General features: G+C 43.3%; 1 protein-coding gene across 1 annotated transcript in view; it reads left to right on the top strand.

The window, feature by feature from the left end:
• BRIP1 (BRCA1 interacting DNA helicase 1) overlaps window positions 1–25,076 on the top strand; it is a 670,966-nt gene that overhangs the window by 632,008 nt on the left and 13,882 nt on the right. The window contains exon 19 of the mRNA XM_073615255.1: window positions 13,708–14,040. Within this exon, the coding sequence (XP_073471356.1) occupies window positions 13,708–14,040 (333 nt within the window). The remainder of the gene's footprint in view (window positions 1–13,707; window positions 14,041–25,076) is intronic.

The raw sequence follows: 25,076 nt of genomic DNA, 5'->3' as shown, positions 1-25,076 counted from the left end.
GGGAAATCTGTAAAATATTCAATGCTGTATCCAAGCATTTCTTACAAACAAGCAAGTAATGAGAAGCAAACAATAGGAAAGAACTTCCAAAATTGAACATGGTAATAGACAACCAGCAGGGGGAGCTCAGATTCCATAAAAGAAAAAACTATAGACACCAAATGTCTCCAAATAGAATTTAAATTATTAGTTATCACGCCTGACATGGGGCTTTACATATGATAAAATTGATAATTAAACTTGAAATAGGTCATTCTTATCTGTATACTAATAAGTACCCATCTAAACTGATTCACTACTTTATTTTATTGTGAATCAATGCATTGGTATTGTTTATATCTTTGTGAATATCGTTTCAAAGTAGTATGTTACTTTGATGGTAAGATCATTAGATGAAGAAATGCATGTTAAAGTTTTGGCGGCTAATCCTTCAACTTTGACCAAGATTTTTAAAATATTTACTGGGGGCTGGGCACATGGGATTCCCATGCAGTGCAATATATTTTGACAGCCGAATTCATTTGAATGGGCTGCAAAACACACTTGACCGTAAAGGAAGTAGTGCAAGCAAAACAAACCACATGGTACTGCAGTTCCATGTGTTTTGATGCCCATAAATGCACTGTGTTTGTGATCTGCGTTTGGGGAGCCATTAACAATACACTCACGCACTCATGCAGACTGCAAGGGCAGCACGTTCACCTGTGATGCCAGAAATACACATGGAAAGCACCTTTCCTGCACTGCATTCTGGTGTAAACTGGCCTTCCAAGTAACGTTTCCAGACTTATGAATCAGCCCTTTAGGTAATTGCATAATTTGACCAAGTTAAAAACATGCTAGTGAAAGATAGCACAAAAAATGGTTTAAAGAGCTTATCCTTTAGGTCTTTACAATAATAAAAAAAAATCATGACACAAAAACCAATGAGAATATATATATATATATATATATATATATATATATATATATATATATATATATATAAGAATATATAAAACACAAAGCGCTGTGATGCTAAATAGCTGATAATTACACATAAAACCAAGTGAGGCTGCTATCAAAAGAGAGTGTTTTCAGAGTCACTTAAAAAGAATAAATAATGATATTTGAAGCGCTTCACAATGTGCATAAAAATGAATATATATGAATAAATATAAATACTCAAATAAATCCAGCGGTGAATAAAAATTCCTAAAAAATCCAGCAATCAAAATAGTGTAAAATTAAAAAATTAGTGCCACCAAATGTGTAAAAAAATCCACATAAAAAATCAACACAAAAATAAATATATAGGGATGTATTCAGAAGGTTCAATTATACAAGTGTAGAATCCGATTGGTATAAAGCTTTGATCCGGTCCCACTAGCAAAGCTGTTTAAAAACACTTGCTTAATTAAGGTGCTCATTGACATTTATAGTAACAATGTTTCTTTTGCTTCTGTTCACAACCAATGTGAGAATCATAAACAGATCTCATTTGACAAGCAGATAAGAGAAAAAACCAATCATTGTGCAATAGTTAGGATACCAAGGTACACAGGCAAACTTCCTTTTCCTTGAAAAAGTCACGTGACTGTGATGCAACGCGTGGGAGGAGCCAAGGACGCTCTGTGCAGATCAGCAGTATCCTGCAGTGAATCTGCTCCTGTCTAAGGCGGCTGACTGCTATAGTAAAACCTGCATATGCCTTATCATTATAAGGCACACGTGAGTGGATTGAAGTTTGCCTGTGTACCTTGGTATCCTAACTATTGCACAATGATTGGTTTTTTCTCTTATCTGCTTGTCAAATGAGATCTGTTTATGATTCTCACATTGGTTGTGAACAGAAGCAAAAGAAACATTGTTACTATAAATGTCAATGAGCACCTTAATTAAGCAAGTGTTTTTAAACAGCTTTGCTAGTGGGACCGGATCAAAGCTTTATACCAATCGGATTCTACACTTGTATAATTGAACCTTCTGAATACATCCCTATATATTTTTATGTGGATTTTTTTACACATTTGGTGGCACTAATTTTTTAATTTTACACTATTTTGATTGCTGGATTTTTTAGGAATTTTTATTCACCGCTGGATTTATTTGAGTATTTATATTTATTTATTTATATTTATTCATATATATTCATTTTTATGCACATTGTGAAGCACTTCAAATATCATTATTTAATATATATATATATATAGAGATATATCTATCTATATAGATATATCTCTATATATATATTGTATATACAATGCCGTGAAAAAGTATTTGCCCCCTTTCTGATTTTTTCTTTTTTTGCATATTTGTCACACTTAAATGACTCAGATCATCAAACAAATTTTATTATTACACAAAGATAACCTGAGTAAATACAAAATGCGTTTTTTGGTTCTAACAACTGGTTGTGCCATCCTTGGCGACAACAACTGCAATCAAGCATTTGCGATACCTGGCAATGAGTCTTTCACATTGCTGTGGAGCAATTTTGGGCCACTTTTCTTTGCAGAATTGTGTAAATTCAGCCACATTGGAGGGTTTTCTAGCTTGAACGGCCTGTGTAAGGTCATGATACAACATTGGATTGAAACCTAAAAACCTAAATTTTGCTTTGTTTGAACCATTTGGAGGTGGACTTAATGTTGTATTTCGGATCTTTGTTCTGCTGCATAACCCAAGTGCACGTGAGCTTGAGGTCACAAACTTATGTTCGGACGTTCTCCTTTATGCCCCGTACACACGGTCGGATTTTCCGATGGAAAATGTGCGATCGGAGCGTGTTGTCGGAAATTCTGACCGTGAGTGGGCTCCATCGGACATTTTCCATCGGATATTCCGACACACAAAGTTTGAGAGCAGGCTATAAAATTTTCCGACAACAAAATCCGTTCGTGTCAATTCCGACAGTGTGTGGACAATTCCGGCGCACAAAGTGCCATGCATCCTCAGAAGAAATTCTGAGACGGAACAGCTCGGTCTGGTAAAATTAGCGTTCGGAATGGATACAGCACTTTCGTCACGCTGCAATGTTTTAAATTGTTTAATAAAGCGCACTCTCTTCTTCTTTATAATGTGAGAAGAATGAAGTAGTTTTGCTGCTCATATTCACACAAACTTCTCACAAACTTCTTTCTTTCTTTATTATTTATCGTGATTCCCTCAATATATTTTCATTTGTCACATCTGACCAAATTTCTTTTTTGTTGTTTTATTTTTGTTTTGTATTTTTTTCAAGGCTGATGTATTTTTTTTGTTTTTTTGGGTTTTACTCCATAATATTTTTGTGTGTGTTTTGTGTGTCAAGTTACCACAACAACATTATTGTCTTGTATTATTTAATCTCAAGGAGGTTGCTTGGTGTTGGTGTCTCTTGTTAATTTCACATTGTAGTTTACTAATGTACCTGCCTCCTCACAAACAAACTGTCCTTTTTGAAGGAAAACACACATAGGCGAGGATAATTGAACCAAAAATTCCTTTATTAAGGGCTCAGAACCAAACAAAGAGGGAAGCAACGCTGGAGAAACAGCAGAAATTGGCGAAGCCTTTGGCCCCCAGGGCACACATCAATTATTTTCCAGCAAAATTGGTGGCCTGAGGAGTCCATATATAAGGTACAGTCTGGTCCAGAAGTCCCAGAGATCCTGAAAGCAGCAGATGACATCTATGTCCCCAGGCTGTGGTCATACAAGACCCTGCATCTTTTGTCAGACCAGACGTCTCCAAGGGCCATCACTCTCAGGTCTTCCTTCCACGCTGTGGCTGTGGTGGTGTAGTTGTGGCAGGAGGAGGATGGTCCAACTCAATCACATCGGTATTGGGTGTGATTTCGCCACTCACCCTCTTAGTAAGGACTTTATAAAGAAGTTTCTTACACATGAGGCGTTGACCCTCCTGCATGCTCTTCAGTTTGGTGGCAGCCATGCAGGCAAAAGCCTCTTCAGGAGTGGGTAAGGCTCTGAGGGATGCAGAAGGCTCCTGAATGAGCCTGAGAGCTGAATCCTGCATGTGACTCCCCTTCCTGGGTCTTTTGTTTGGAAGGCGGAGGGGAGGGACCTGTGATTCGGTCAGGCTCCTACTGGTCCCAGGCTTCTCCTGGCTGTCACTTAGCCCCGTCTCCTCCTGGCTGCCACTAACCCCCGCCTCCTCCTGGCTGCCACATTCCACAGCCTCCTCCTGTGTGCCACATTCCAGAGCCTCTTCCTGGCTGAGGTCTTCCTGTGTATGAAAAAGGGACATAGCTTTAGTTTTTTATTCATCAATCACACACAATTTTCACCTCATGACTGTTGCAAATTGAATGTTAACAAATATAACAGACTATCCTTCTGAGCCCAGCATTTTTCATTCTTGTCCCAATTTTTTTTTGCCCACTACTGTCTATTGATATGTAAAAAACGGTATTAAATCAGCAATTAGTGATCAATAATAACATCTAGTAAACATAATTTATTTATTGACCAGAAATCTGTAGAAGAATGCTATACCTGGCTCCAGCTGGGCTCCTCCACTTCTTCCTGGCTGGAAGTCCCAGGTTGGACATCGGAAGCCTCAGCTGGGGTGGAAGATAGGGTGGAAGGAAGAGTGGAAGGAAGGGTTGAGAGGGATTCCCTGACTCCAGTCTGGTCTGACAGAAATCGCAGTCTCTCATAGTACCACAGCCTGGGGACATAAATGTCATCTGCTGCAGCTCCTGATCTCTGGGAATCCGTGACCTTCTTGCGCTCCCTTAGATAAGTGCTCCTCAGGCCACCAATTTTGGCTTTTAAATAGGGGATGTTTGCTGTGGAGACCACCGACTTCACCAACTCCAGCAGTTTTTCCAGCGCTGTCTGCCTCTTTTGTTTATGATTATAATGCAGGTGTTTCACCTGCCACAGACAGGGCAGCTCCCTGTACTTGTCTATGAACAGGGGGAGGAAGTTGTGGTCATTGAAGCCATCCATTTTATCTGCAAGACACAACACAAGACAAACCCTAATGTCAGGCAAAACTCTCCTAATCTTGTTACAATATAGGCCTCAATCTAGAAGCAGTATAGGCCCAAGTTTTGCTCTTACCTTCGTTATCACGATCGGCGCCTCCGATACTCCTTCCTCCGCTCACAGATCGTACGTACTACGCACGCGGGTTACGCTTTATACACACTGTGCATGCGTGTAACTCCGCCCGCCCCTGACGTTCTTTCTAGTCTGTTCCCCACCCCTTTTCGTTCGGCGCAGTGGGGGAAGAGCACATGGCGGAGACACAGCAGGTGCATGCTAATTACAGCAACGAGGAGGAAAGCCCAGAGCCAGAAATGTCTGGATCCAGAAGGAGAAGATTTAAGGCATCGAATATGTCCTTTGGGGAGATGGTGGACATCCTGAAGAGGGCCGACTATGACGGGAAGTATGGACCTTACCCCAACCCCAATGTCTGAAAGGCCATGACCATGGCGAAAGTGGTCAAAAGTCTGCACCGGAATTTCGGGGTACGTTGATCGAAAGATCAGCTCAGGAAGCGGTGGTCGGACCTCAAATTAAGAGAGCACGAGCAGTACAGAAAGATCCGGAGAGTGCTGCAAAAAAGTAAGTAGTTGTGTTGTGTTCCTATTCTTTTTATGTTTATTACGTTCGTGCTGCTCCATGTGCTCTTCTTAACTGTTATCCAGTTTCAAATGTCAACTTTCATGTTCATGGGCACATTATTCGTTCGTATCAAACATTTTTCTTTTGGCCTATAAAACACCATTGTTTTGGCCATATGCATTTGCCCACATTTTTTAGGGCCTACTTGTGTGAAACTAATTTGGTTGTGTAGATGGGTTTGTTACTAGAATGAAATGCAAACTAGATTCTGTGTAAGGAGAGGACACTCAGCAGCTGTTTACACATCTGGACGCTGGAGCACTAGTGTGGGACACAAGAACACCCTTTTTTTATTAGGGGGCCCACACAGGTGCTCCAGTGTATACTATAGGGGTGTCTCCATCTGTGAAGCTTGTACAAAACACGTAAGTATTGAAGCTTCACAAAGGACAAGAAAAATGCAACATCTTGGAACTCTGCCAAAACAGACAATTGTACCCCACTTCCAAGCAATGTTTCATATTTATAGTTCTGCCATCAAATATCTGTGTGCTAAGTAGACCTATTTTTTTTACATAGGGGAGAAAAGACTCGGAGGACACCCTTCATCCCAGGAGACCAGAGACCCCCCACCTCTGAAAGAAGGGGAAATCCACCCAGAACAAGCAGAGCAGGAGGAGGAAGACGTGGTGGAAATTGGCACCACAACAGGTGAGTGTCTGCGACCACAGGCTCAGGTAAGAGATAGATGCCCGCATATTTATAATACATGGTGTTTTTTGGTTTCTATCTTTTTAGGTGATCGTGATGTTGTGGATCCCGATCCTTTCACCTCGGAAAGTGCACAGATCCTGATCGGGGAGATCATGGGGTATAATAGGGACTTGAAAAACATCAATGATGTTCTTCAAAAAATGAAGAACATCATTGATGTTTTAGGGAGAGTTTAAAACCCTTCAAAATCCCTCTGTTTTTTTGTGTGCAACAAATTTTTGACATTTTTTGACAAGTTTGAGAAAAGCCAAATTTTGAAGATGCACACAGTGTGTCAACATGTGCTATCTGCCATCACGGGAGATCAATGGACGCGTTTTGGGGGTGCAACCCCTTCCTCAATAATAAAGTAGCTGTGAGGAAGGGGTTGCACCCCCAAACCATGTCCCTTGATCCCCCGTGATGGCAGCTAGCACATGTTGACATTCGGCAATTGGTGTGCATCTTAAAAATTTGGCTTTTCCTGGGGTGACTTCACCCCATCTGAACGCAATATTAAACACAGTTTGTAAATAGTCATGTCTGATATTGCCTTCAAGTTCTACCAAATGTGAACTTTGTAAGTTCAAGATTTGTGTCTTTCTTGTTGGTTTTAAACATGCCTGTTTTATCTAAAATGGTGCTCTAATTGGTGTTTTCTGTGTCAATGGGTGTTATTTCCTAAGGGCAAATCCACTTTGCACTACAAGTGCAGTTTCAAGTGCACTTGTAGTGCAAAGTGTCTTTGCCTTTAATAAATAACACCCAACAATGCTTTGTAATGTTACACAATCACGCCATTTTCAGGACTCATCACATTTCTGTCAGGGTCAGCTAAAACAAACACAAGCAGTAAATGTTACCAAAGATTTGAGTAGTTATTTTTTTTTATTTGAAAAAGGTTTCAGACATTGTCTGGCATATTGATAGCCCCCCTACCCGCAAAGAATTCAAGGTATCTTAGACAGACATCACTGGCACTCAGGGGGGGCAAGCCAGGACGGCCACTTTCAAGCGCCGTCAGGGTTGTTTCATTTTGAAGTCCGGCCTCAGGCCCAACTGAGCCAGCATAGTTGGCAGAATGTTGCCGTAAAAAGTTGTGTAGAACACAGCATGCCAGGATAATATGATTCAGTTTGTACTCCGCCATGTGTATGGGTGTAAGAAATAGGCTGGCCATGATTCCAAACGTGTTCTCCACCACTCTTCTGACTCTGGCCAGCCAGTAATTAAAAACCCTCTGGTCCGGGGTGAGGGTCCTCATCGGGAATGGCCGCATAAGATGGTCCCCCAGCGCAAACGCTTCATCCGCAACAAAGACAAATGGGAGTCCTTCCATATTGTCTTCTGGAGGTGGCAAGTCCAAGCTGCCATTCTGGAGATGCCTGTAGAACTCCGTCTGGGCGATGACTCCACTATCAGACATCCGGCCATTCTTCCCCAAGTCCACATACAGGAACTCATAAGTAGCCGACACCACCGCCAACATCACAATACTATTGAACCCCTTATAATTATAATAGTACGACCCCGAGTTGGGGGGTGGGACGATGTGGACGTGTTTCCCATCAATTGCCCCTCCGCAGTTAGGAAAGTCCCACCGCTGGGCAAAGTGGGAGGCCACAGTCTGCCATTCCTGTGGCGTGGAAGGAGACTGTGGAGTCAAACGAAAAAAAAAAAATTGTCATTTTGCACATAAACAGGGAAAGCTGATTAGACACAAACATTCTTGGCCAACATCAAGATAACATTTATTTGAGGGAGTTTTTAAAGACCAAAGTATAAGGTACACCTATCAGATCCCCCCCCCTCATGGGCCATTTCTAACATTATGGGGGGGGACTCTTGGACAGGTAACCCTCTCCACTTCATTGAGAGATGAATGCCTAAATAATGTGTATTACTTTGAACAGCTCCTCCTTAGTTACACTATTGACAGCCCACCGGACAGGTAAGAAGTGTCATAATACAAAGATATAAATACACATTGTACACATTTGAGCACATTTGGACATTCTGCTATTACCTATCAAGATAATAATAGTATACAGAAACTTGAAACAGTACCATTTGAAAGTATACAGGCAGGCCCTTGCACTACATGCTTTGGGGAATTCATCCATAAATCTGAGCACAAAAGAGATGGGTATAGTGTGTATGGGTTTGGCAAAGTCGCCAGATAGATGATTGAGGATAGATAGAGAATTGGTATCAGCTGACTTAGCAGTTGGGGGGAGGGAGGGTTAAAAATGATTTGGGGACCCCCATAAAAAGCCTCTGGCACTCTGCCTGAATTTAAAGCACAAATCACATTTAAAAACATTTTAGGGGATGTTTGGGGTAAAGCACTACTATGGAGCTGATAAAATACATTGTTAAGTGACTACATGAGGTGAATATAGGGCCAGGAGACCATGCTGGGGGGAGGTAAGTGAAGGCAAATATGTATGAAGGACAACAAAAATAATTACATAAAAATCCAGCATGCATGAGGACAAAGGGGACATTCACAGCATATTCCAATCATGGTAATTAGGGAATGAGGAAAGAAATACAATACATTATCAAACATTAAATACAATAAAATGTGATATTAAAGTATAAAAATCTTACCTTAATATACTCCTTCTGCAGGACCTGTATGATGGCAGAACAGGTCTCTGGGATAATGATCCCCAGAGCCTGGGGGGGAGATGCCTGTCGAGAACTTCAAGTCCTGCAGGCTTCTCCCCGTCGCCAAGTACCACGGGTGGCGACTAGCCTCTGCTCCGGAGTGATGGCTTGCCTCATGCAGGTATCCTGCCTGCTGATATATGGGGTCAGCAAAGCCAACAAACGGTGAAATACGGGGTCCGTCATCCAGAGAAAGTTCCTGAAATCATCAGGATTATTCTCACGGAGCAAAGGCATATGACAGAACTGGTCACGCTGAAGCAACCAATTCTTGGTCCATGAACTCCTCCGCACCCTGTTCATGGACTGGACTTGTGTCAATTTAAGGACCCCAACACCAAGCCCCCGCACAGCACGAACTCTACGAGGAGTACGTATACGCAACATGGCTAGAAAACGGTCGGCTGCTCAGAACGAAGTAACAGAACGCACTGAAGAACTACAAGGCCTGTGAAGAGCGACCTGAAAAACCGTAACGAACGAACAAGAACAGAATGACAAGAGTCACACGTCACTTGCTGCACGCACTGAAGAGCAGATACAAACCCACAAGCACAAAGTGAACAGCAGAAAACGATCTGAAAAGCACGAGTCTAAAAAAGCGCGAATCGTCTCTCACCAAACTTTTACTAACACGAGATTAGCAAAAGGAGCCCAAAGGGTGCCGCGCTTGGTTCTGAACTGGCCTTTTCTAGTCTCGTCGTACGTGGTGTACGTCACCGCGTTCTTGGCGATCGGAAATTCCGACAACTTTGTGCGACCGTGTGTACACAAAACAAGTTTGAGCCAACATCCATCGGAAAAAATCCATGGATTTTGTTTTCGGAATGTCCGATCGTGTGTACGGGGCATTAGAATTTTCTGGTAGAGCTCAAAATTCATGGTTCCATCAATTATGGCAGGGGTCTTCAAACTACGGCCCTCCAGTTGTTCAGGAACTACAATTCCCATCATGCCTAGTCATGTCTGTGAATGTCAGTGTATTACAATGCCTCATGGGATGTGTAGTTCCGTAACAGCTGGAGGGCCGTAGTTTGAGGATCCCTGAATTATGGTAAGTCGTCTAGGTCCTGAAGCTGCAAAGCAGCCCCAGACCATCACACTACCACCACCATATCAGTTGGTATGATGTTCTTGTTATGAAATGCTGTATTCGTTTTATGCCAGAAGTAACGTGACGCACACCTTCCAAAAAGTTAAATTTTTGTCTCATCAGACCACAGAATATTTGCTAAAAGTCTTGGGAATAATCATAATGTTTTTTGGTAAATGAGAGTGGCTTTGGCCTTGGAACTCTCTTATTGTTTAAAAATAATAAAAGTGTAGCGCTACAATTCACATCTACAAACGTGTGTATCACAATACGTTTGTGCGTATAAAAATGGTGATTGTTACCAAAACATGTATGACCATGATATGGATAATAACAAATAATTAAACTGTGTTAATCACATAAAAAATTATAAATTAAAATAAGCAATAATAAAGCTTAGTGATCAAATGTGCCAGTGATTAGAAACCAGTGTTGGTTCCATAAAACAAACATCAAACAAAATAAAATAAAATCAGAACTCATAACTGTCCATATTGTGTAGAAAAAATAATGAAGAAAACATCTGCAAAAGTTCTATGGGGGTGATGAATAGCCAGATGGTAGAAAGAAACTCCCAAATTCACAGGTGGGTGAATGTACCAGATATAACGAGTAGGTAGAAAGAAGACCACAAGTGTGATGAGATAGTACATCAGTGCCGGGGCCAACACCAGAAGTAGAAGAGGCTTACCGGAACTAATTGACCTGTAATGGCATACGCCAGACAAGTCAAAAAGGCTTAGTAACCACTGGTTTTTGAAAGATGTGTCTTGTCAGATGTCATCAACACATGGTGGAGAAAGGGGTAACTGCACGGCTTCCTCGCCCATGGATAATCCAGCTTAAGCCAAACGTGTGGTGCATATGCCATGCAAGGAGCAAAGGAGACTCACATAGCGTAATAACGTTTTTTTAAAAACTCTAATTTATTAAAATAATAAAAAAACAGACTCACATTTTGGAAGAACGAAAAAAGCTCAAATATCGATTGTGAGGGGTCCACCCGACATGTTTCAGCTAAAAAGCCGTCATCTGGGGTGACTTTCTTATTGTTGAATCTTATTGTTGAATCATGAACACTGATCTTACCTGAGACAAGTGGGGCCAGCAGTTCTTTAGATGTTGTTCTGGGTTCTTTTATGACCTCCTGGATGAGTCGTCGTCATGCTCTTGGAGTAATTTTTGTAGGCCGGCCACTCTTGGGAAGGTTCACCCAGACATAGAAACCCGCATCTAATTAGCAATGGTGTGAACCCAGCCTGAATCGTTGATTCTCTTGGTGCCAAGATAGGCCTTGATCAACATGTGACTTAGCATGTCATCAAGGGTCAGATATCAGCACTTGTTGGCTTGGGGTTGATTTACTAAAGCTGGAGAGTGCAAAATCTGGTGCAGCTGTGCATGGTGGCCAATCAGCTTCTAACTTCAGTATGTTCAATGAAGCTTTGACAAAAAAAAACAAACTAGAAGCTGATTGGTTTCTATGCAGAGGTGTACCAGATTTTGTACTCTCCAGTTTTAGTAAATCAACCCCCCTGTTCCATAGATTGCGTCCTATTCTTTTATTAAGACTTTTGTACAGATTGTCACATAGCTTCCTCATGTGCACTCCTCAGTGACTTCATGGGATCTGAATTTGGTTCTCTCTTTACTGCAAAAACAGCCTTTTGAACCTATTTGGTATATTTCCCTTTAGGGCTCTTTCTCATTCAGTGATGATCCGCCCCGTGAACACGCGCTTGCTCAGCGGGGATTGCTCCGCCGATCCCTGCTGAGCAAGAAAATGACAGGTCCATCGCTGCACACTGTGCAGCGACGGACCTGTCATAGCACAGCTCTCCCCTATGGGGGAACTGATGATGACGGACCGTAGAGTCCGTCGTCACCCGATCCGATCAGAAAACGGATGGAAAAGTAGGGTTTTCCTCCGTTACACTTTTCGGATCGGAGAAGGTCGGATGTCAGCGGACATGTCACCAATGACATCCGACGCTCCATAGGGATACATGTATGTCCGTTTTTCATCCGAAAACGGAAGGCTGAAAAACGGACATACGGATCCCCCTTGAGAAAGAGCCCTTATACTATCACTCACAAGGTTGCTTTCCTTGTTGCCATCGGTGAGGTGAGCGTCTAAGCTGGTGGCCTTATCCTTTCTGGTCTAGCCTTCGAGCTTCCTTCTTTCCTAAGGTGCTTTTGGCCTTTCACCCAAACCAGGACATTGTTCTTTCTTCCCTCTTTCCAGTTTCATTTCATCAGATGATCTCCCTTCATCACCTGAATGCAGCTTTGTGTTGTGCATGTCAACCTTGCAGCCACTGCTTTCATTAGAAAGATTGTCTCTCTCTTTAGCATTCTTGATGGTCCTAGTAAGGGAAAACTGCTTTGTGTTCCTCCATTTTTAGGCGGCTCAGATCATCATCCAAGTTTATGGTCTTAAGGATCGGGTCTCACTGTTTTCTGTCAAGGCACACTCTTCTTAGGACTGTTTCCCAGGTTTGCCAGGCTGCCATCTGGTCTTCTGTTCACAAGTTCTCCAAATTCTTCAAGGTGGATGTTCAGACCTCACCTGGTGCCAGTTTCAGACGTATGGTCCTTCATGCGGTTCTTTGAATCCCCAGTTCTGTTTTTTTGTTGGCCTGTTAGTGTTTTTTTTGCTGCTGTCCACCCCTCAGTTGGACTGTTTTTGGACCTTCCAACAGTCTCTGGATTTGTGTTCCTTAATGATACTTGGTACTGCTTTTTCACATAACTGTGGTATGCTGGGAGTAGGAGGGTTATTCTGGGATGCCCCCCCCCCCCCCTTTTTTTTTTCTTTTTTTGTTCTGTAATTCTGCAATATAACCCAACAGGCTCTGAAATCCTGTGTTACTAAATAAACGCCAATAAATGGTTTTAATGGTTTTCTACCAAAACCACTGCACAATACAGTACAGGTGAATGGGTAAAAAGTGCCTTGCTATTGTGTTTAGTATTGAGTCCTGGATCTGTTAGAGAAGGCTGACTTCTCAGTGATTTCATATTGTCATTCACTAGCTGCTACTAGAGTTGTGGTTGGTGAAAGAAACTATAGCTTTCAATATGTTTTTGGAAGCCTTGGTAGTTATGCACTGAAAAAGACCAACACTGCTTACATTTTAAACATTGTAGAAGGAGGGTTTCCAGGTTAAAAAAAATTGAAAGCCTCCTTTATTTTCTGGTAACATGAAAGTGAATTGGTTATATAAAGCAGTGTATGCATATGTTTTGGGGGGAAAAAACAGGTTTATTTTAATCTTATAGTCACAATAATTGTGGTTAACCAAGGCCTGTCACATTCAGTACATTCATACAATATTCACTGTTTAGTGCATAACCATCAGTAAAACTACATCAGTAACAAATTACGGATATAGATTCTCACTGACCTATCTTCAGTGGAGGGTGTACCAAAATTGGCTACAATGTTTGATGTATACAAATTAAAGATTTGAAGTGTGAGAAGTGTTTATGTAAGCTTAATAACACAAATGTGCCATTGTCATTGCTTTTTATAAAAAATAAACTTTTACACGGTTTTTTGTTGTTCACTGATGAACATAGTGTTGTATATGTGTTTGGTGTGCTTTAAAAGTATTTGTTTTTCCTTAGGATTGTCAAAATGGGTACGGCAGTTGGTACAGCACCACTCAAACTTTAAAAGCGCTATAGATTCTCTAGCTGAGTTTTCTAAGAATCAGCAGCAGAGAGTTCAACAACAAAGTTTGACCATCAGTGAAGAAGAACCTCAAACATCTTCCTTCTCCTCCAGAGATGATTACCCTAGTGCCTCATTGTTGGAACTCACTATCCACCCCTCTGAGAGTGTTTTAGAACATACACAAGTGACTGTTACAGCACCTGATCCTTCATCATCTGTGATTACAGTTTTATCTTGTTCGGATGACTCAGATTCGGGTGAAGACACTATGCACAAAAATAATTGTAAGTACAGTATATACAGTACTTGTATATGCGTGTTTGATAAACAGCATGCTTTAAGTTGAACTCCTGGTAAACAGATGCACAGATGAAATACATACAGTGTCTAACAAAAATGAGTACACCCTTCACATTTTTGTAAATTATTCTTTTCATGTGACAACACTGAAGAAATGGCACTTTGCTACAATGTAAAGTAGTGAGTGTACAGCTTGTATAACAGTGTAAATTTGCTGCCCCCTCAAAATAACTCAACACACGGCCATTAATGTCTAAACCACTGGAAACAAAAGTGAGTACACCCCTAAGTAAAAATGTCCAAATTGGGCCCATGTGTCAATATTTTGTGCGGCCACCATTATTTTCCATCACTGCCTTAACCCTCTTGGGCATGGAGTTCAACAGAGCTTCACAGGTTGCCACTGGAGTCCTCTTCCACTCCTCCATGACGACATCACGGAGCTGGTGGATGTTGGAGACCTTGCGCTCCTCCACGTTCCGTTTGAGGATGCCCCACAGATGCTCAATAGGGTTTAGGTCTGGAGACATGCTTGGCCAGTCCGTCATCTTTACCCTGTTCATCTTGGAGGTATATTTGGGGTCGCTATCATGTTGGAATACTGCACTGTGGCCCAGTCTCCGAAAGGAGGGCATCATGCTCTGCTTCAGTATGTCACAGTACATGCTGGCATCCATGGTTCCTCAATGAACTGTAGCTCCCCAGTGCCGGCAGCACTCATGCAGCCCCAGACCATGACAACACCATGCTTGACTGTAGGCAAGACACACTTGTCTTTGTGCTCCTCACCTGGTTGCTGCCACACACGCTTGACACCATGTGAACCAAATAAGTTTATCTTGGTCTCATCAGACCACAGGATATGGTTCAAGTTATCCCTGTCCTTAGTCTGCTTGTCCTCAGCAGACTGTTTGTGGGCTTTCTTCTGCATCATCTTTAGAAGAGGCTTCTTTCTGGGACGACAGCCATGCAGACCAATTTGATGCAGTGTGCGGCGTATGGTCTGAGCACTGACAGGCTGACCCCCCCACCCATTCAACCTCTGCAGCAGTGCTGACATGCAGTCATACGTCTATTTTCCAAAGAAAACCTCTGGATATGACGCTGAGCACGTGAACTCAACGTCTTTGGTTGACCATAGGGAGACCTATTCTGAGTGGAACCTGTCTTGTTAAACCACTGTATGGTCTTGGCCACTGTGCTGCAGCTCAGTTTCAGGGTTTTGGCAATCTTCTTATAGCCTAGGCCATCTTTATGTTGCGCAACAATTCTTTTTTTTTCAGATCCTCAGAGAGTTCTTTGCCATGAGGTGCCATGTTGAACTTCCAGTGACCAATATGAGAAAGTGAGAGCGATAACACCAAATTTAACACACCTGCTCCCCATTCACACCTGAGACCTTGTTGCACTAATGAGTCACATGACATCGGTAAGGAAAAATGGCTAATTGGGCCCAATTTGGTCATTTTCACTTAGGGATGTACTCACTTTTATTGCCAGCGGTTTAGACATTAATGGCTATGTGTTGGGTTATTTTGAGGGGACAGCAAATTTACGCTGTTATACAAGTTGTACATTCACTACTTTACATTGTCACATGAAAAGATATAATGAAATATTTACAAATATGTGAAGGGTGTACTCACTTTTGTGAGATACTATAAATGGAAGCTGTTCCACTTGCCAAAAGATTTGTACTGATTTGTTCCAAGCACAGTCCTTTCAGCTCACAGATTGGGTGTTGCACAGGGGATTAGAAAGGGCTAAAATCAAGTCTAATCAGAGATTTATAGTAGTTACTAAATACATAACAGCAGCGAAGAGGAGGTTCTTTTTTTTTTATCTTTTTTTTTTCCCCTCCATATAAGGTTGTTATTGCTGCATTATAAAAATGTTTTTATTTCTCTTTATGATATTAAAATTGCTGGAGGGATAGGGTTTGGAGCCTCGTTAGCTGACTGTTTCCAACCACTTCCCCATATAGGCCTGTGCTTACTTGAGCCCTAGGGTTCAGTAGTGAGTGCTTTCCTTAGGGTAATTATTTAAATTGTTTGTTTTATTTTTTTAGGCTTTTGGATATTCTCTCCTTTCTGTTTTTTGTTTTTTGTATCCCTTTTCTTTTTTTCTCTGTTTTCTTAAGGAGAGCTAAAGGGAAAGAGAGAAACACTTTTTTATTTATTTCCATCTCTTTTCCTCCTTCACCAGAGGAGATGAATACTGTTTGTGTGACTTCTCTAAATGCCAAGGGACTTAATGTCCCTGAGAAGCGGAGGATTCTTCTCAATGATTTGAAACTAACTCGTACCGATGTGGCGTTTGTGCAAGAAACTCATTTTAAGGCAGGTGTACTTCCTTTTCTTCAAAACAGATTTTTTTTCCTTGTGTATGCCATGCCTCCTATCAGAAGGCAAAATCTAAAGGTGTTTCTATTCTGATCTCTAGTCATGTACCCTGGTCTCTCATTGATAGATGGCTGGTACCCTTTTCTTAAAGGTCATATTGGTGGCATTAAGGTGACGCTAGCCATTATATATGCACCAAATATTCATCGAGACTTTTTTTTTTTTTTAAAGTTCTCTTGAAGCTGATGGAGTTCATGGAAAGTAAATTCATCTTTGGGGGGATTTAAATCTTCCTCTAGATCCCAGGGTAGACACTTCCTCTGATACTTCCTCTGTTTCTCTTGGCCCTAGGAAACATGTCCTGCAAACGCTACATGATCTGCAGCTGGTTGATGCCTGGCATATGTTGCATGCGGGGGAAAGAGATTATTCTTTTTTTTTCTATCCGTCACCAACCATACTCGCATATTGATCTTTTTGTGGTCCCCCATCATTTACTCCCCGTGGTTCTAGATATCTGTATAGGATATATAACCTGGTCTGACCATGCTCCTGTCATGCTGCGTCTTTCACTGTCTGGCTCGTCTTACTCCCCGGATTGGCGTTGGCACCTGAATGAAAGTCTATTACAGACTCCTGAGGTCTTAGCCAATGTGGTTGAAGAACTTACAGCGTACTTTAGGATGAACGACATTCCGTGGAGTGACCCGGGTATAGTGTGGGAGGCCCATAAAGTGGTTATATGGGGGGTCTTGATTAAACATGGATCCCATGTTAAGAAGGCCCGCGAGGCACAATTAACAAATCTGCTTACTGACATTCAGGCCCTTGAATCACAACACAAAAGGACACCTGTCCCCTCTTTGATCTGGGTCATCTTCGGAGGCAGGTGTCAGATCCTCTCCGTTTCAAAGCTAAAGCAGCTTTGCAATCCTGTTGGAAGAGATCATATGAATCAGGAGATAAATGTTCTAAATTATTGTCCCGGACTCTCAGGGATCAACGTATGGCCTCTTGGACAATGGACAGATACTTTCTCAGCCAAAATATATTGCTCAGGCATTTGGGGAATTTTATTCCTCTTTATACAACCTTTCACCATCTTTTACATCTTCTTCTTCTCTTGAGGAGTATCTTTCCTCCACACAGCTTTCCCCATTTCGTCTTTCAGGACAGCACCATAGAGAGACCTTGGCTTCTAGCATCTCAGGAAACACCACCTTACATTTCAAGATTTAAGCCTCACATCCCGTCGGCCCCTCAGTTCTGGTGTTTCCTCCGGTGAGGAGACACCGCTAAGGGGTCAAGGGCTAAAAAGCCGCTGAGGCTGATGGTTTCCTGAGCGGGGGGGACCAAGGTCCCTCTCTCTACCTCTCTCTCCTACTCTGCAGTTTGAGAGGCTAGTGAGCCCGGGTGCCTGGATGGACTGCACATCGCGCGCCTCCAGCTTCTCTTGGCAAAGCAGTAAAGCTGGAGGGGTCCGCTTTCTTCTGTCCAGGGGTGGCATAAGGTGGAAGTACATGGAGGCCACCCTGCACTATGCAGCTAGCGTGGGAGCTCTGAGCGATGGGTCGGATGGCGGGTGACATCTGTTCGGGCGGGGTCAGTACTTCCGTCTGACCCGCTAATTCCTGTTCCGGCCGCGGGGTTTGAAAGCGGACCGTGCGTTTGGCTGGTGCTTCCTCATTTTCTGCTGTGGGGAAAGCACACGGAGGCTAAGGAGACCACTGATCCTCAGCGGAAATGTCGGAAGCAGAGGCTTCACGAACTACTCTTGGAGAATCCTGCACCAGCCACTCAAAGGTAAGAGGAACCCTGGGGTGGTGTTCCCTTACCACTTTCCTGTAAAACTCCACGGGTGTTTGTCTCCCTTGGTGGTGGGGGAAGGGATGTAACTAGGACCCTGGTGGTGGTTGATCCTGGGAAGAGCACCCCTGGTGGCCCTCTGTTTGAAGTGCTGGTGGATGGGTTTTCTGACTGCTCTAGTTTTTAATCTGTATTTCAGAGCAAGTCCACGGAAAAAATCAAGTCGCCCCATAATTCCAAGAAAAAATGCCCTTCATGCAGAGCCACGATGGGGGAGTCTTGGTCCAAACCACTCTGTAGGGAGTGCATAGAGGGGTTAGTGAGGGAACAGTCAGTGGAACAATGTGCGGATCTTGCAGCGTCCGTCAAGGAGCTTTCTAGCACTGTGCAGTCTTTTAAGACACTTTTCTCTAGTTTCCAGTTGCCACAGCCCCAGGTTACCCCTCCACTGGCACAGCAGAGCATTGCACCAAGCTTAATGGATGTTCCCTCTGGGAGCAGAGAAAATCCAGGAGGCTCCAGAGAAGAAATTGAGGAGGAGCCAGATAGCGTTTTTTCAGATTCCCAAGGGGAATCGGAGGGAGAGGAAGTGGATGGGGAATCCACAAGAGCCTCTCACTACAAACTTTCCCTGAAAGAAGTGGAGGAGCTCTTAGAAGCTATCCATACCACTAGGAATCCAGGAAGAAATTGTCACTCCATGACCAGATGTATAAGGGCCTAGGGGAACATAAAAAGAGGGTGTTTCCGGTCCATGATGTCTTGGTCAATGTCATTAAAAAGGAGTGGCAAGACCCTGAAAGGAAACCCTTCTTTTCAAGAACCCTGAAACAAAGGTTTCCCTTTGCAGAAGAGGAAGCGCTAGTATGGAATAAATCCCCTAAACTAGATGCAGCTTTTTCACAGGTTTCCAGGCATACTGACCTGGCCTTTGAGGACATGGGGGGGCGCTCCCAGATCCTATGGACAAGAGGATGGACTCGCTCTTAAAAAAATCATGGGATTCATCCTTGAGTAACCTCAAGCCCGCCATGGCGTCCACAGTGGTGGCACGGAACATGGAATATTGGCTGACACAAATTAAAGCACACATCAAAGCAGGAACGTCTAAAGAAATGATCCTGTCTTCTTAAGGGGGTGGCCTATCTTGCGTACAATAGCCAGATGGTTAAGGTTAGCCGTTATTCAGGCTTATGTAATCGGGGGGTTGGAGCCCCCGGAAGGTATTAAGGCACATTCCACCAAGGCAATGGCGACTTCTCAAGCAGAGTGGGCTGGTGCTTCTCCAGAGCAGATCTGTAAGGCTGCAACGTGGTCCAGTTTTGACACATTCGTGAAGCATTACAGATTGGACCTGCTGTCAGCAAAAGACCAGGCTTTTGGGCGTGAAGTATTGCAGGCAGTAGTCCCATCCTAAGGTAAGGTGCTCGCTTATCCTCTATGGTGCTGTCCTGAAAGACAAAATGGGAAAAAACTGAGTTACTTATCGATAACATCCTTTTCCAGGAGTCTTTCAGGACAGCACTGAGACCCACCCAAATTATTGGATACTCCTGATGTACTCATCGCATGAGACCGTCAGGTAAGATAAAGGTTAGTATGACGTGTTATTGTGTCTCCCCAGCTGGCCGGAGGTACTCTTGAAGAACTGAGGGGCCAGTGGGACGGTGAGGCTTAATTCTTGAAATGTAAGGCGGTGTTTCCTGAGATGGGAGGAGCCAAGGTCTCTCTATGGTGCTGTCCTGAAAGACTCCTGGAAAATGATGTTACCGGTAAGTAACTCCGTTTTTCTTGTTTACCTTCTCAGGTCAGTCGCGAGTTAGAAGTTCCAATTACAATTGAATTTCATAAAGCAGTGAAGACCGTTAAATCTGGGAAGGCACCCAAGCCTGATGGATTTACCATACAAGACTCTCCTGCCTCTGTTAGGCCCACATATGATCAAACTGTTTAATGCATTGGGACAGTCTACTAAGTATCCCCCAGCTGCACTTTTGGCACATTTATCAGTCATCCAAAAGAGGGGAAAGATCCGTTTGATTGCGGTAGCTATCGGCCGATCTCCTTACTCAATGTGGATCTGAAGCTTTTCACCAAATTACTTGCCTCTCGTCTTCAATCTCAGCTTCCCCATTTGGTACATTTGGACCAAGTGGGCTTTATTCCTTCTCGCGAAGCGAGAGACAGTACTATTAAATTGCCTAATCTAGTACATTAGGCCAACCATACTGCATCCCTTGTGTTTTTCTGAGTACCGATGCAGAGAAAGCCTTTGATAGTGTGAATTGGACATATATGTTTGCAGTCTTGAAGCATATGGGTTTTGAAGATTAGATGCTTCAATGGATTACTAGTGTGTACCTAGCTCCACAGGCCTTGGTTAAGATAAAAGGGGTGTTCTCAGATCCTTTTTTTTATATCAAATGGTACCCGACAGGGTAGCCCTCTTTCACCCCTGTTTGTTCTTTCGTTAAAGCCTTTTTTGAATAAAGTTTAGTTGAACCCCGATATTTCGTGGTTACCAATAGGAGATTTTAACTACAAGGTTTCAGCTTATGCAGATGACTTACTCTTTTCCATGTCTAACCCACATATTTCATTGCCCAATTTCATGAAGGAAATAGATTGTTATGGAGCCCTATCAAATCTGAAGATAAATTATACTAAATCTGAGGGTATAGGAATTGCTCTACCTCCCTCTCTGTGTCATACCCTACAACTTAATTTAAACTTTAAATGGGTGTCCTCTACATTGAAGTCTGGGTACATACATTCCTTCAAACTGAGCTAACATTTTTGCTCTGAACTTTTTACCTTTTGTTTAGTTCAGTTTGCTCTCTTTTAGATAAATGGCACAGAGGCCTGCATTCTTGGTTTGGCCGATGTAACATTATCAAAATGAGTGTTTTACCAAAATATTTGTATCTTTTTTAGACATTACCCATTTCTTTTTTTTTTTCGCCAAATCAGTGCCCTTTTTACTAAGTTCATATGGGCTCATAAACAACCCAGGCTCTGCAGACGTCTTTTGACGCTGCCCTAAAGTCATGGCGGAATAGCTGTTCCGGATGCATTGAAATATTATCAAGCTGCCCATCTTGGCAGAGTTGTTGACTGGTGCAGACATAGAGATCTTAAACTATGGACGGCCATTGAGCAACAGTTTAGTTCTGTTCCTCTACACAGGGCATCTGTGGTGGTACGCAGATTTACTAGCTTCACTTAAGACGCACACCATTATAGGTCCTACACTCCGAGTAGGATCCATGGTTTTTCGGACTTCTAGACTTTCTACCATACAATCACTGTTGTTCCCTATACTGGGAAATCCTGGCTTTCCCTCAGGAATAGTGCCTGGCCCGTTTCGTAATCTATCAGGTGTGAATGGGGAGCAAGTGTGTTAAATTTGGTGTTATCGCTCTCATGATAATGACTCCAAACACGCCTCCAAGATAACCACTGCCTTGCTAAAGGGTAAAGGTGATGGACTGGCCAAGCATGTCTCCAGACCTAAACCCGATTGAGCATCTGTGGGGCATCCTCAAATGGAAGGTGGAGGAGTGCAAGGTCTCCAACATCCACCAGCTCCGTGATGTCATCATGGAGGAGTGAAAGAGGACTCCAGTAGCAACCTGTGAAGCTCCGGTGAACTCCATGCCCAAGAGGGGTTAAGGCAGTGCTGGAAAAAATATTGACACTTTGGGCCCAATTTGGACATTTCCACTTAGGGGTGTACACACTTTTGTTGCCAGCAGTTTAGACATTAATGGCTATGTGTTGAGTTATTTTGAGGGGACAGCAAATTTACACTGTTATACAAGCTGTACACTCACTACTTAACCACTAAGCTACCGCCCACCGTCATATGACGGCGGGACGAGGCAGCTCTTGTACTGGGCGGACGTCATATGACGTGACCGCCCTCCCGAGCCACTAGGGGGCGCGCGCGCGTGCCCGCTGCGTCGCTCGGGACCCGTTGCGCGTGCCCGGTGGCCGCGATGTCCGCCAGGCACCCGCGATTGCCGAGTAGCAGCAGGACCGTGGATCTGTGTATGTAAACACACAGATCCACGTCCTGTCAGAGGAGAGGAGACCGATGGTGTGTCCCTTGTACATAGGGACACCGATCGGTCTCCTCCCCTAGTGAGTCCCCCCCCACAGTTAGAATCACCTCCCTAGGATACACATTAACCCCTCGATCGCCCCCTAGTGTTAACCCCTTCCCTGCCAGTCACATTTACACAGTAATCAATGCATTTTTATAGCACGGATCGCTGTATAAATGTGAATGGTCCCAAAAATGTGTCAAAAGTGTCCGATATGTCCGCTGCAATATCGCAGTCACAATAAAAATCGCAGATTGCCGCCATTACTAGTAAAAAATAAATAAATAAATAAAAATGCTATAAATTGCTCCTACCAACTCTTGCTCATTCTACATCCATATACTGATAAAACCTCCAGTACTCTGAGACATGCCCCTTCACATAAATCACATTCCCACATTACCTCCCTCACCCTCCTGCTTCTCCTAATCTCTGGTGACATATCCCCAAACCCTGGGCCACCATCATCTGTCTTTGCCCAACGCTCCCATCCCCTTACACCCTCTGGCAGGAGCCGCACCCCACAGAACTTGGTCTCTATTCCTCTTTCCAAAACCAGCCCCCCCTTTTCCTGTGCCCTGTGGAATGCACGTTCTGTCTGCAACAAACTCACCCCCCTTCACGACCTCTTTATCACAAATTCCTTTAACCTACTTGTCATTACTGAAACCTGGCTTCATGAATCAGATACTATTTCTCCTGCTTCCCTCTCCCATGGGGGCCTTCTCTGGACTCACTCCCCCAGGCCAAGTGGACGGAAGGGAGGTGGAGTGGGACTCCTTCTAGCCCCATGCAGCACCTATCAGGTACTTCACCCACCTTCCTCTCTGACACTCTCCTCTTTTGAGGCACACTGCATTCGTCTATTCTCTCCCATTTCTCTAAGAATTGCTGTCATCTACCGGCCCCCTGGACCAGTATCAGCCTTTCTTGATGACTTCTCTGCCTGGCTACCCTACTTTCTCTCTTCTGAAATCCCCACAATTATTCTTGGGGACTTCAACATCCCTGTTAACACTAACACTACTATTACTTCTAAACTTCTCAGTCTAACCTCATCGCTTGACCTGAAGCAATGGTTACAGGCTCCTACCCACTCCAACGGCAACACCCTTGACCTTGTCTTTTGTTATCTGTGCACTCCGTGCAACCTTTCCAACAATCCACTCCCACTCTCTGATCACCACCTTATTAGTTTTGCTCTCTCTGTCTTCCACCTCTTCTCCCTCCAACCGCCTAACAGTTACACGTAGAAACCTTCGCCACCTCAACCCTTCTCTTCTCTACTCTGCTACTGATCACCTCTATGACAAAATCTCACCTCTGTCCTGCCAAACCTAGCTACTTTCATCTAAAACAGCTCACTGTCTTCCTCCCTAGACAAGCTTGCCCCCCTCACTACATGCAGAATTAGTCAAAGCCACAAAATCTCTGCGCTTAGGACAGAGAACAAAGGAGAGAGAAGAGGAAGAAGAAGAAGAAAGAGGTCGGGGGGGGGGGAGAGGTGGGGATGAAAGAAACAAGGGGGTGTATACCCCACTAAAGAGAGAGAAAAGATGAGGGAAAAAAGGTCAGTAAGGAGAGATAGCAAGGAAAGAGAGACATAGCTAAGGAGAAGGTGTGCTGCCTCCCCTAGTTAAGCCCTCAAAGAGGGCTAACGTATGTACCAGAATGTAAATGGGGGTATGGCGCTACCTTGTGGGGGGTATATAAGTGGTTACAGTAAATACTGATAAGGATATTATAATGAATAGTATATTGACTAGTATATACCATACGCAAAGAGTGAGAAAGTGCAATAACTCATAAATGGATTAATACCATAAGTATATACCATACGCAAAGGTTGAAAAAGTGCAAACTCATAGATGGATTAATACCATAAAAAATTGTGAATCCAAAAGAATTGTGATGAAAACACCCCATACACATATACTACATTCATATATAATAACAAGTGTGAGATATTGGTCAGTTGCAAGTGATGACCACTAGGTGCTACTAGTATATATATAAATTGTGCAACTCTTGTGATGAGTCCAACGTGTTCCAGAAGTAAATGACAAATGCAATCCAATCGGAAAAATAAAGGAAAAAATAATAAAAAATAATAAATAATAATAAAAAAATAGTAAATAAAAATCCAAATGAAGTGAAAATACAAGATGCAAAAAGTCTATTCAAAAGTGATATATTCCCAAAATGTAAATATCATGACAAAGTTCCAAGAGCTTTAGTGACTGTAGTGCCCACAAAGGAGAATATCCGTGACTTCTGTGCTCCCCCTTTTGGCTCCCCACTCACCGGCTCCCAATACCCCTGCAGGGGTGACAGACACTTTAAAATCCCAATGCCGTCCTCTTGGTAGGTATCCCGTGGTTGCTGAGATATGGTATCCTCTCTCCCAGGATTTCCAGGTCACTCCTCCATACCACCTTATCACCTTACTCCACGTCCAAGAAGGGGAATCGCCAGAGGAATCCTTAGACAACAGTTTAATAGCCTTGGTATCCATGCAATTGCAGACACTTGGCTATTAAACTGTTGTCTAAGGATTCCTCTGGCGATTCCCCTTCTTGGACGTGGAGTAAGGTGATAAGGTGGTATGGAGGAGTGACCTGGAAATCCTGGGAGAGAGGATACCATATCTCAGCAACCACGGGATACCTACCAAGAGGACGGCATTGGGATTTTAAAGTGTCTGTCACCCCTGCAGGGGTATTGGGAGCCGGTGAGTGGGGAGCCAAAAGGGGAGCACAGAAGTCA

The sequence above is a fragment of the Aquarana catesbeiana genome, linkage group LG02, assembly GCF_042186555.1.
Source record: "Aquarana catesbeiana isolate 2022-GZ linkage group LG02, ASM4218655v1, whole genome shotgun sequence".
Lineage (NCBI taxonomy): Eukaryota > Metazoa > Chordata > Amphibia > Anura > Ranidae > Aquarana > Aquarana catesbeiana.
This window is presented reverse-complemented; position numbering and strand designations above follow the sequence as displayed.